At 41.3% G+C, this 13,964-nt stretch overlaps 1 protein-coding gene across 1 annotated transcript in view; it reads right to left on the bottom strand.

Annotated features, from left to right (window-relative positions):
• Positions 1–1,173: 1,173 nt before the first annotated feature.
• Positions 1,174–13,964, bottom strand: part of Msh4 (mutS homolog 4) — a 47,549-nt gene continuing 34,758 nt past the window's right edge. The window contains exons 16-20 of the mRNA XM_057794103.1: positions 11,214–11,332; positions 9,824–9,952; positions 6,536–6,710; positions 5,254–5,342; positions 1,174–1,365 (exon numbers count right to left, since the gene is read on the bottom strand). Of these exons, the coding sequence (XP_057650086.1) occupies positions 1,174–1,365; positions 5,254–5,342; positions 6,536–6,710; positions 9,824–9,952; positions 11,214–11,332 (704 nt within the window). The remainder of the gene's footprint in view (positions 1,366–5,253; positions 5,343–6,535; positions 6,711–9,823; positions 9,953–11,213; positions 11,333–13,964) is intronic.

Consider the following 13,964-nt stretch of genomic DNA (forward strand, 5'->3'; position numbering starts at 1 on the left):
CACACTCATACAGACACAAGCACACACACACACACACACACACATAAACAAAGAAACCACAGCATAAGCAGTCTGTGAATAATTCTGCTGGCCAAACCCTTATGAAGATTGCAACTACTAAACCAATGGGTCAATGTGCACTCAAGTTCCAGGTACTTGGTTGTTTAAGAAAGAGAAGTCTATAGGGCAGATGTGTGAATTATGACTTCAGGAGCAATCACCCACTGAGATGGGACTGTAAAATGAAGTGGTGGTGAAGAGAAGAGCCCTTTCCAGCGAAGAAATAAATGACTGGCTGGTTTGTTCTTTTACAAAATAACAATGACCTTTGAAAACTGACGTAGTGTGGAAGCCACATGCCTGTGCAGACACTGTTATACAGAAGGATCCCGGTTGAGTGTGTACATCTTTCTTGTTTCCTCGGTACGTGTTCCTACATCGCTTGCACTGTGCTAGATATTAAAAACAATGTCTGCACACATGCATATAAAGCATGGGGTGGATGTGGAATTAGCGGACAGCCCGAGTGAGTAGATTCTCTCACTTCACCATATGGGTTCCAGCAACTGAACTCAGGTTGTCTGGGTTGGCAGAAGTGCCTTTACCAAATGAATCATCCTGCTGGCCTGAAATAAATAAAATTTAAGAAAAAAATGTTCCCTGGGAATACACAAAGGAGGCAGAGCAGCACTTTCTCTCTGTTGCCTTTTATGTAAAAAGAGTGGTCAAAATAAAAAACAGGAAGAGCAACAAGTCACCGAAGACGTTTTTGTCTGTGCTCTGAACTGTAACTTCTAAGTGTACACTTAATGTGGGAGGTCACATATGAGAACTAGTGAATGAGTTTTCTGACAAAAACTTTCCTTTTACCCAGTGTTGCTGGCACATGCCTTTAATCCCAGCACTTGGGAGGCAGAAGCATGGCCAGTTTGGTCTACAGAGTGAGTTCTAGGACAGCCAGGGCTAAACAGAGAAACCCTGTCTTGAAAAACAAAAACAAACAAAAGAGTAAATAAAGTAAAAAACAAAAAACCTTTTCTTCAAGACCTGTCACTTTTAAAGGTATTCTAATGAATATTCTCCATCTATGGCGCATAGGTAAAAATACTGTAATTTTCGATTAAAACAGTAAACCGAGCAACTGCGACCAGTCACTGTGTAAGCAGTGAGCTGCTACTCCTCAGTCCCCTCGGGAAGGTCCGCAGCCCTGGTCTGGTCCTCTTCGTACTTCTTCTTGAGATTACTCAGGTATGTCCGCAGCCTATCTGGTTCCAGTTGAGAGTTTCGAGCGGCCTGGACAAGCCTTGTGGCAAGATGGTACACAACTCTCCACCTGTCCATCTCTGGGGAGCTCCTTTGATTTTGCTGTTATTGAAGCATATGAAATTAAAACAAATGTGTATTTAATTCATATTTTGGTATATCTTATCTCCTTTCATAGAAATAGGAACTCAAGGTCTCTCTCTCTCTCTCTCTCTCTCTCTCTCTCACACACACACACACACACACACAGAGACACACACACTCCACTGCTATCCTGGAGAATTAAATTCCACATGAACACTAACTACTTTCTGAAAGACTTATACCCTTGAAAATAATAAAGAAAATGTTGATAAATCAGTCATATTCATAAAATACCATAAAGTATAGAAAATCCTGCAGAGAGATGGATCTGCAAACACTTTGTTTTAAAGGTGTGGAGCAACAGCACCGCTTATGGCTACACAGCAGCCAAAATTTCAAATGTCACCAGGAAAAAGAGGAGTCATCAGAAAACCATTTGCCCACAGGATACAAAAACTGTTAGAGACTAACATAAAATATTGCCAGAGGAGTACAATATATTTTTTAAATGAACATAAATTGAAATATAAAATTATGACTAATTTTTAACAAATTATACTTAAGAGTATCCAAAAATAATTAAAACATATCATCTTACTATAGGACTAGAAGATGGACTTGGGAACGGAGCTAGAATTAAACTTATAATTTACATACTGACTAAGCTAGATAAAGATATCAACATTTTCACCAGGAGGTGGTGGCGCACGCCTTTAATCCCAGCAGTTGGGAGGCAGAGGCAGGCGGATCTCTGTGAGTTTGAAGCCAGCCTGGTCTATAAGAGTTAGTTCCAGGACAGGCGATCATAGTAGCTATGGGAAGTTCTGTAAGGGAGACACACAACACTCAGAAAAGGCAAGCTCATTTCCAGCTCAGATCAGGCAAAGCTTACATGAGACGGAGAATGTGGAGCCAATCTTCACTGGTAAAAGTGCCAAGAATGGAGGCTTCTGGGTAGAGAAACAGCTAAAGTGACGTAGGAGAGACTGGGAACACAATCGGGGCAATTACAAGCGACAGAAATGCAAATTCTGTGAAACCGGTTGGTGTGGGATAACGGCGGCATAAACAAACAGAGAGGAGAACCGAAAGCAAAACTGGGCAGAGAGGAAATTCCTGAGCCACCCAGGATCCCAAGTGACCTTAAAGCAGCATTTTGTGAGATAATTACCAAGACTTTAGAGACTCAACTTCCACGTGATAAGCAGTGACTGACAGCTTCTGGTTAGGCATAATAATTATGCACTGGGAGACAGGCAGAAAGCATATAGGAAGAGTCAGCACAAGGATTAGCAAATGTCTTCATGACACGGGCTTGTGAGGAAGGAGTCACACATGGCTATGGTCGGGACACTTGGAAGTGAGCAGACAGGAGGTCTCCTTAACAGACGAGAGTTCAAATTTTGATTTAAAAATAGATGAATATAGAGCCGGGCGGTGGTGGCGCACGCCTTTAATCCCAGCACTTGGGAGGCAGAGGCAGGTGGATCTCTGTGAGTTCGAGACCAGCCTGGTCTACAAGAGCTAGTTCCAGGACAGGCTCCAAAGCTACACAGAGAAACCCTGTCTCGAAAGGAAGAAAAAAAAATAGATGAATATATTATGGAGGGTTAGCAAGATGCCTCAACAGGAAAAGGTGTTTGTCACCAAGCCTGATGGTAACTCAACCCACATCACAGAGAAATCACTTCTGTTAGCTGTCCTCTGACTACACACACACACACACACACACACACACACACACACACTTAACCCACATCACAGAGAAACCCACTTCTGTTAGCTTTCCTCTGACTACACACACATACACACACACACACTCAAATACACACCGTTGCATATGCCCCCCCAATGTACCACACACAAATAAATAGATATAATAATTTTTAAAATCATTTAAAAAGATATTAGAGGAAATATGAAGAAAATACATATAGACTCAGTGTCAGCAGAACTGGAAACAGAAGCTGTGGGAGAAAGACTACCAACACTACAGATTATACAGAAAGGAGCTGGGGGCAAGCACCTTCCAGACACACTGAGTGAGGAAGAAAACACCTTAGAGAAGAAGAGTGAGGGAAGCTGAAAGGCCCGCAAGAGTCAAACCTTCCAGGAAAATAAGCAACAGCTGCCAGCACGGAGCAGAGCAGAGTGCAAGGACCATGGTGTGTGTGTGTGGAGGGGGTAGGTGGAGGTGCACGAGGACAGGTGACTTCTGATTGGTTGCAACTTAAAAGGAAGTTGAGTAAAGTGTTGACAAGTTTCAGGCCGTGTTCACCCAGGAGAAGAGAAGACCCTCTCCTGAGGAAGAGGAGGAAAGAGGCAACTGTAAGAACCATAAAAGATTTCTGTGAAAATGCATTAAGCAAATTGGAAGAGAGGAAACTCAAGTAAAGAAAACATGGAGGCAAAAGAAAAGCAACTAAGAGAGTGGGTCTCAATGGGAAACAAAAGAGTAAAAAATGTTACTGAAAAGTATTTGAAATGCTGTTTCTCTAGAAAGATGGTGTATGGGGAATATGGAGGCACAACTAAGGGAGGTACAAGGTGAGTGTAAGGACACTACCGGCTATACGGGAATTCCAACAACTCATGAAGATGACCGCAAGGTGGGTTTTTGTTTTTGTTTTAGTTTTTGTTTTTTTTCCTTTCAAGACAGGGTTTCTCTGTGTAGCTTTGGAGCCTGTCCTGGAACTAGCTCTTGTAGACCAGGCTGGCCTCAAACTCATAGAGATCCACCTGCCTCAGCCTCCCGAGTGCTGCCACCACTGACTGGAGTCTGGCAACAACATGGAAAGTGAAGAGTTAGGCAGGGAGAGCTTCTTCAGAATGAGAGCATCGTCCACACAGCTGAGGAAGGGATTCAGATGATGGCTAGGCAAGTGAAGTCACAGGCAGTCCAGGAAATCACATTAAAAAAGAAAGACAAACTTGGTGCTTTATATGTCTGCAAATCCCAGCATTGGGGGCTGAGGCAGAAGGACTTAGAGCTGTAGGCTACCTCAGCTACCTTGCTGTCCCCAAACCAAACCAACAAAAAGTCTAAAGAAAAAAATAATTTAAAAAGAATGAAATACAGACAACTATTCTTGCAGAATATATCCAACACTAAATTTTTTGAAACACTATGAAACAAAGAAAGAAGGTTTTAAATTTTAAATCAACATATGCGATGTTAATCTACTGTTTCTTTGGAAGCCACTTAACTTCTATTAACATGCAAACTGAAAGCAAAATAACCCTTCTATAACTTATCATTTAAAAATAGGAATATTTACTTCATAAAGAAAAATGAGGTTTTAATCCGTGACAGTGGGCAGAAGAGCTTTGAAAGTAAAACATTACAGGTTGCAGGCTGCTTTTTAGACGCACATTTCAAACAGATTGACTTTCTCAAAATACAGCTAGCAGCAATTACTTACAGGAACAGAATTTGTCTGTTACTAGTTGATCTGCTAGGAAAAGTTATAACGATCTAATCTTTAGAATAATTTAAAGCAAGGGAAACAATCAACTCTCTCCTTTGGTGACTGTATTCTCTGCCTGTGGTCCATCTTTCCTCTTCACCTAATGCTCCCCTTCCCTGTGCATGCTAAACTATGCTTAGCACACATGTGCTTACACACACACACATGCTTGGGATAGGCTGGAGTCAGTGTGTGAGAACACTGAGGGTGAGTATAGCACTCATGATGTCGGATCAGTACGGAGAGTCACGGGGTATGCGCAGACCTTCGGTCTGGGGAGGGCTTACTAGAGCGGCTACATCTATTGCATGCAAGTCCTTTACAATAAAGTGTGCCTTATAGTAAGGAAATGTAAAGACTTCAGCCGACTTGTCTGTCTGTCTGTCTATCTATCTACTATGTACTATGTACATATGTTACTTATTCATTTATTTATTACCAAAATTCGCTTTGTAATTTGTGTTGTGATCTCTCTGGCATCCAAGACAATCGATGGTGGAAGTGAGGAGGCCTCTGCAGCTTTTAATCCTAAAATTACAGAAAACAGACTTTAGATCACTTCTGTCTAGTCTCAGCTGTGTGCTCTGCGATCTAGCAGACCAAAATTCCCCCATGACTGCCTTGCACAAATCCCAAATGCCAGCTACTCGCCCTAGCCCGTGCAGAGGCCGTTCCAGAGGCTTCCTATGTGTGTCAACACTTTACTATCTCTACGGTTTTACAAGTAACAGAAGCTGCTCATATGTTCACGGGACATTACCGACTGCTAGGCTTACTGAAACAGTGGCTAACATACGACAATTTACTGGATCGTGATGACTCCATACACATGGTAAGTCATCCCTTTCTCCTTCAATTTCATAGGTAATGGAATTGACAATAACAAGGATTACACATTTGATGCAAGGAAGCTGGCCAGTTCAGTTCCCACTTTAAATAGTAAAGCAGCCTTTTTTCTTTCTCACGAAGTCACATCCATAGGTGAAAATGAATTTTGGAGAGTTCAATGTATGGGTAAGTGGAAATTTCCAGAACCTGGAAATGTGCGTGCTACACAATGATTTACATAGAAAGTAGCTGACAGGGGGTTGAGAATACCATGGTTTGGTATATTCCACTTTAAGATTTTTAAATTTAATTATAAAATACCCTGAAACTGAAAGCAAAATGACTGTGCAGATGAGTGTGTAGGAAATACAATACTTTCAATTATATAACTTATAAATATAAACTGTTATCCTGGGGCTGGAAAGATGGCTCAGTAGTGAGAGCACTGTCTGCTCTGCCAGAGGACTGAGGCTCAGTTCCCAGCCCCCATATGGCAGTTTACAACTGTCTTTAACTCCAGTCCCAGAGGACCAGACACTCTCTTCTGGCCACCATGTAAACCAGCCCCTCAGAAGGTACATACACATACATGCAGGTAGAACACTCATATACATAAAATAAAATCTTTTTTTTTAAAACTGTTATAATTCCTAACAAGCCGATATGTCTAGGGCTTTCATACATCACAGAATTCTATGGTTACTGGTTCAGTTCAGTTGATATAAACATAAACCAAGGAGAATAAACTATATAATCTAAGTTTGACAAAGAAATTAGAGCCTTAGAAAGCACATAAACTCTGGGAAGGATGAGTGACAGCCAAATAGATGAAAGGGGCTTCCTTAAGAGACAGCACTGCTTTCACATCTGCATGGAAGTTCTATATGCAATACCATAGTTCTTTTCTTCTGTGAGTCCCCGGGAAAGTTTGTACGTATACAAAATTGCATCTTTATTTCTTGAGGTATTCTTTACATGCTGAACTTCAAAATGCATGTTTTCTACATTCAGATACAGGGCATCTATGTGACACAGCTCCAGGAAGTGGGTTGTGAAGAGTGTGAATGCCTAGAACATAAAGCGGACTGAGTATCAGCATGTTAAAATTATCTACAAAATCCTATTTTAACTACTTAAACATAACACATTAGCTTAACTTTCCAACTAGCTTCGCAAAAACACAGGAATGAAACCACACTCTTGGAGACTGGGTTTTGAAGTTTACATCCAATGAAGACTAACTCTCTTTGTGCGTGCACAGCATGTCATGGGAAAGAGATGCAGGTGGCCAGAGATAAAGCTACTGAGGGAGGTGGCCACTTACTGGGAGGAACCACAGCTCTCCTGCCCACTTACTCACAGAACTACCCTTCATATTTCACAAATGTCACACTGAGCCCCTCCTATAAGGGGTATTGCAACATGGTATTAATCAGTTATGTTAGTTATCTAAACTTTCAAAGATTTTATTTTGTGTTTGTTTTTCTTGTTTTCTTTCTTAGTGCTAGGGATTAAATCCAAGGAGAAATTCCCTAAAGTTTTCAGTTTTACTAAGAAAGGAGAGATGAATGACTGGATTTTAAGTTACCATACATGAGAAACTAATAGAAGATTGGTTAAATTTTAAATACTAACTTGCCTGAAATCCCGGCAATAGAGAGGCTAAAGCAGGAGGACTGCTGAGTTTGGGGACCAATTTGGGCTACACAGAGAATAACAGGCCATCTAGTAGGTAGGACTACATAGCAAGATTCTGTCTCAAAAGAAGGCCAATTAAATATTTGGCTGGCAAAATTTCTCAACCAAAGATAATAGCAAAGAAAGGAAAGATTTGACGTATGATTAAGCATGGAAAGGCTCCAAAATCCAGTTTGGGTTCTGCTGGGGTGTGTCCTGCACAGGGGAACTGCTGGCCCCTGAGCCTCCATGTGGCACCATAAGGATATAGGGGACCTTTAAGAGGAGGGTCTTAGTGAGAGGTCCTGAGCACAGCTCTTGGGAGGAGTCAATCTGGGGGAGCAAGTCTCAAGGGAGGGGCACTGATAAAAAAGCAAGACTGGTGACGAATTGGCCTCTACACGGCTTAGAAGTCGAGGGCTATTTGAAAATAATGTCCTTAAAAATTATGCATCAAGGGTTGCAGGTGCTGCTCTGTGGCAGAGGACCTGGGGACCATGGTCCAGGCACAGGATTAGATCCTTATCAGCACACACACACAACAACAACAAACAACACCACCGACAATAAAACTTTATAAACTCTTTTAGGTTATTCAACACAAAAATGACTTTTTGTGGGCCTATAGATTGCAAGCATTGCGCTGCTCCAAGCATTGGCTCTAGATTAGAAAACAAATCTCAAGCATCTTAAAAGTAAGAAGCAACACAAGCGGCTAAGTTTCTACTAAAAAAGGATATTTTAAAGTGTTGTGGAAGATAAGTATCGTTTTTAAAGAAAATCTCATCCTTAAGATTTTACCAATAAAGACTCAGAAGCCAGATGCTGGGGTGAAAGCCTGCTGGCTCAGAGAGGCAGAGAAAAGCACCCCTGACTTTCCTTCCCTGCCACTGTCTTAGAAGCCTCCCCTCTCTGCTACCATCTCAAGTCTCCAACTCAAAGTCCCTCCTTTCTACTTCCTGTGCCTCTCTATCCATCCTCCTGACTCCCTCTCATTCTCTATGGTTTTTCTTAGTAATCTAAAGTTCACTCCCTGTCAACTGGTTGCTGTCTCTGCCTCTTGACTTAATCCTGTTTACAATATTCAAGCTGAAAGCTCTTAGATTAAAAGTGTGCGTTAGGTGGGAGGCAGAGGCAGGTGGATCTCTGTGAGTTTGAGACCAGCCTGGTCTACAGAGCTAGTTCCAGGACAGGCTCCAAAACCACAGAGAAACCCTGTCTCGAAAAACCAAAAAAAAAAAAAAGTGTGCGTTAGGGTCGAGACACACCACAACTAGAAACAGGTTTTTCCAGTAAATAACAAAATCTCCGGGTTCACAGTGCGATCAAATATCCTGCAACAGGGAACTACTCTTAGGTGTTGCAGAATATCACAGAAATGGGTACTGTATCTGTTAGGAGCCTTGAAAGAGTCAGACCCACAGGGCCCACGTATGTGCACTCATGGTGCTCATGCACACATGCTCATGATCACAGCGGCTAACAAGGTCTGTAACCAGCAGTTGGTAAGCTAAAGACTCGGGAGTTGTGATGTCACCAGGCTTCGATTCGGACATGACGTGTTAGAGTGTGCTGTAGACTAACAGCAGCCAGATGCGTCCTTCAGTGCTGGGGAGAGTCAGCCTTTGAGGTCTGTTCAGGTCGGAGGACTGCACAGGGCCCGTGCCCATCAGTCTACAGTTCAGACGCTCACTTCTAGAAACACTCACAGACATTCTCCAAATAATGTCCAGGCAATTGTCCAGCATTTGTGGTTAGTCAGATTGACTCATACAAATACTATCCCAAATGCTGATTTGCTTTTTGTCTTAAGTATACATGCATCTTGTTCACATATATAAAATACTGTGTATTAACATCACTTCTGACTTGTCACAGTTTTATTTAAACTAGAATAGCTCCACATTTTTTATAGTTTATAACTGGTGAGCTCTTATTTAAGATTAAAAAAAACCTTCTTATGGACATCTTAAGGTATATTAATCATGAGAATGTGTTTTTTATATTTCTCATATCTGTGTATATTTTGAGTGATCATCTAAGAAATAATTTCCCAAATTAGCTTGATAATAGAGCAAAATTAATTTTTGTTGCTTTTTTGCAAAATTAATTTTTACATAATTTGTGAAAACCTGTTTTCTCTAAAGGATGTTGTTTTCTTTCGGTAGGTAATGTATATTTCCTGTGTATTATCTAACATGTTCAGTTCCATATGCTGTTCTATGATGTCACAGACATTATTATATATGGAAACAACTCTGAAAATATCTTCATATTTTGCTATTCAGGTTGATTAAATAAAAGTCAACTGACTTTTGCATTATTTGTAATTCTCAGTTTTATTCCTTGTCTGTATCATTATTTCTACTTTCAATAGAAATAAAACAAAAATGCAATGTGCATTTTCTAGCCAAAATTGTTGATAAGCCTTATATGCGGGCACTGACAAGATCCAATCATGTTCCATGTATGACACTCGGTTTAGAATGAACAGGGAGGCAAACCTTTATGCTCAACAGATGCTCACAGACCGCGTAAGAGACTCCAATGCCTTCTTCTGTATTAGTGCCTCTGCCAAGCTCATCAATTAATATGAGTGACTTGTCATTAGCATTATGCAGAATATACGCTATCTAGAAGACATAATTTTAATATTATTCATTGTAACCAAGTTGATGCCAATCTCCTAAAAAACAAGCGAAATTGGTCTCTTTATTAGTACATCTATTTGAAATGTATTTTAATAGAGAAATCCTGTTGAGCAGAAAATAACACGCTGCTTTTCTTTCAGAAAATCTCATCACTAATAATTCCACCCAAATAACCCGTATGTAAAGGCAGACATCTACATATGTATGAGACAACAAAACAATGCCATCCACAACACAGAGAAGCAAAGCAGTGAACTAAATGCTTAACTAAAACACAAAGTGGTCATTTTCTTCTCCACAAATAACCAAGCACTACCATAAAATGTTGAAAACCAATTCAAAACTTATTTACTCCAAAACTTACTTAGATTTGCTAAAAACAGAACAAGTACCAAGAAAAATACACTGATTTAAATAATTTGAATCTATGACCAACAAACAATAAAACTTAAATTGATAGAAATCTTTCTGGAGAATATCATCCTCTTTCTAAAATACAGAATTCCACTTCATCATATTATAGCGTAGTAGCTTTTTATGGAACAAGGGATCTAGTCAAGAGACACTTCCTGGTGGACAGTGGCACACAGCTATGATGACAGCACTTGGAAAGGCAGAGGCAATTGGATCTCCGTGAGTTTGTGACCAGTCTGGGAGGGCAATATATAGTGAAACCCTTTATCAAAAATAAATTAAAAATAAAATAAAACATATTACCTTCATTACATGGAATATTGCTAGAATCCACACATGCATCCTATACATGCTACGCAATGATATGTTTATTTACCCATTTTCTAGAACACATGCAGATACCAAACGCAGATGTCCTCAGAACTCTGCTTACTTCCCTTAGCCTCAAACAGAGCTGGTGTTTGCTCATATCAGGAACAGAAGGGGACAGACTTTGATGGGAAATGAGCATTCTCATTCTCCCTGTTTACAAAGCAAAGACAAGGAATCTAAGTCTTCTAACACAATGGTATTTAATAGTAAAACCCAGCCAAAGAAGAGCAGTCACTTCGATGTAAAGCAGCCACAGCCTTCTGAAAAGTCAGTTATTCCACACAGAAACATGTAAGCCCACATTAGCCCTCTAGAGCTGTACTCTCTGCCAAACACTGGCATACTGTGAAGCTGTCTTTGACTGCCCTCTGGCGCTCGGGATCTAAAGTGCACCAGCTACTCTAGATGCCAGGATACTTAAAATGCTTTGAATACAGGGGGAGTTTTGTTCAGCTACCTCTTTCATTTCTTTCATAAATGTTGATGAATTCGTTTCAATATCATCATCAGTGCTGATTCTCGTAAAGATCTGCTCAGCAATCCTAAAGGAGGCGTATTCTGCTGGAACATACGAGCCTGCGAAATAAAAGACAGAGTAACGGAAGTGTTTGAAGAAACAGATGCTACCAACACTGTGCTTCAGCTCTGAGGGTGGGACCGTGTGCTGGGCAGAGTGACGTAGGTGGAGTCACAGAGCACAAACTGGCACTTACACGCCCCTTTCTCAGACGGGAAATGGACCTGTCGTACAAAGTTATTAGAAACCTGATGCTCAGCTATATCAGAAAGAGATCACTTTAAGCTTCATAAGTGATTAGATCATAGAAATAACTGAAAAACAACATGCAAATGAAAAACCTTGAAGGCATGCATGTGAAGCTCATAAAAGAAATCTGAAGGAAATGTGTATGAGGGTCAAAGTGATTAAAAAAAAAAACCACTGTAAGATACAAATAATGTGTCTGTGCAAACATGAAGAAATGCGTCAAACAAAACATATAACCAAAAACATGAGTTATGTTACCAACCCTTTAACATAATGTGACATGAAAATCATCCTAACATAAGATAAAATAAGCACATCAGGATGAAAAATGTATCTCACAGAGCCCTGTGCAGCTAATATGGTGTAATGGGAGAAAAGCAAGCAAGGTTAGTGCAGGATCTAGGGCAGAAGGATGGAGAAGAGGGCCTGGCTGAGGAATGAGGACCACAGGGGAAGGAAGCAAACACCAGGTGACTGGTCTTAGACTACACGTGCTAACAGCGCCAGCAGCCCGCTCTCTTCTCACGGGGCATTTTCCATCCTCACCTCTGACTGGCTAAGTGGCCCACAGAGAGGGGTGTGGGAGTCAGGGTCGCAGAGCTCTGAGGATGTAGCTCTTCCACACTACTGCATTTTTAAATTAGCTTAAAGGCAGAGAGTAGGAGCTGGAAAGAGATCAGAAGGTAGAAGCACATGTATGGAAACCTGAATTTGAATGCCCTGCACCCATGTGCAAAGCTGGGAAACCCAGTGCCTGTAACCCCAGCACTAGGGAGCAAAGACAGCCAAGTCAAAACAGTGAACTCTGGTTCAGTGAGAGGCCTTATTTCAAGACAAAGAAACAAAGCATGATAGAGGGTGACGTCCAACATCCCCCATCCTCTAGCTTTCCCATGTGGGCATGTGGACCTGCACACATTCATGCATGGAACACACACATCATCCATGGAGCACACATATGATAGAGGATGACATCCAACATCCCCCATTCTCTAGCTTTCCCATGTGGGCGTATGGAACACACACATACATGCATGGAACACACACATCATCCATAGAGCACACACACAGCAGGGATACAAAACTAGAGCAGGTTCTAATACTTTACAATAAATAGTGCTGAAAGTAAACAGTGAGGTGCTAGAGCTACAATTTGACCAGAAGTCACAAAACTAAATACAAACTACTCCTCCAAGATGTAGGAGTGACTTAATATGCTTCTGTCTTCTATAAAAGGTTCTAGCTTAGGGGAGGACCTGGAATCATACTGCCTGGGTGTGAAACAGGGCACTGCCTCTCAGAGGCTAAGATCCTTGACAAAGAACTCCCAGAGCTTCAGTTCATTCACCTACAATGTTCGTTATACTTGATGAGTATCAGTCATATAAAGAAGACGTGCTTTAGGGTAATAAGCAAAGTGCCCAGCACAGTGAACTCAGGATTAACCACTGGAACAGGTATGGTGGCCTCCAGCCAAGACCTGATGGTGGATGACTGGAGCCAGCATTTCTACCCTGACCTTCACTATTCAGACAATGAGCAAATATCCAAAGACCTACTCTGTGTCCGATTTCTGCTGCTTGAGTGCTGGCCACACCAGACAGAACAGGTGAGTGATCTGCCTGCCAATTGAATTGCCCAACCTCTAGATTCTGTTCCAGCGATCTATTCCACCGCCCATGCCCTCCAACTTCATCAATCTCCCCAGGGACAGCACCCCCTCCCACCCCGTGCCCAAACTCTGGAGGATTTCCACTGCTCAGTGCAGGGCACACCAGTAAAAAGAATGGAGACCCCCTGCTGCACCAAAGGTCAAGCCAGCCACCAGAAAGCCACCCCTCAACTTGAACAGAAACTCCCTATTAGATCGGAGACCATGTCACCAGACAGAAATCCAGGCCGCAAAGACCAGAAGATCAAAGAGGAAACAGAAACCAAGGAACAAAATATCTATCCAACAAACATAAATTCAGAAATCAGCACCTAGACCTATAATCACCCCAAACCACCTAGACGCCAGTGTAAGAATAAAATCAAAAACAGCCAGGGCAATATGGCACCATTAGAGTCCAGCTATCCTACAATAGCAAAGCTTGAATATTTCAAAGCAGTGGAAACACAGGAAAACGACCTTAAAAACAACTCTGTGAAGACGACAGAGGTCTTTAAAGAGGAAATGGGAAAAAAAAATCCCTTAAAGAAATCGAGGAAAAGACAGCCAAAATATTGGAGGAAATCAATAAATCCCCAAGAGAAAACAAACAAGTAAAGGAAAATATTCAAGACCTGAAGATCAAAACAGAAACAATAAAAAAAAAAACCATAAACTAAGAAAATCTGGAAATGGAAAATCTGGATATGCAAACAGGGACTTTAGACTCAAGTATCACCAACAGAATACAAGAGAGGAAGAGAGAATCTCAGGTGTTGAGGATATAAGAG

This window comes from Chionomys nivalis, chromosome 18, assembly GCF_950005125.1.
Source record: "Chionomys nivalis chromosome 18, mChiNiv1.1, whole genome shotgun sequence".
Lineage (NCBI taxonomy): Eukaryota > Metazoa > Chordata > Mammalia > Rodentia > Cricetidae > Chionomys > Chionomys nivalis.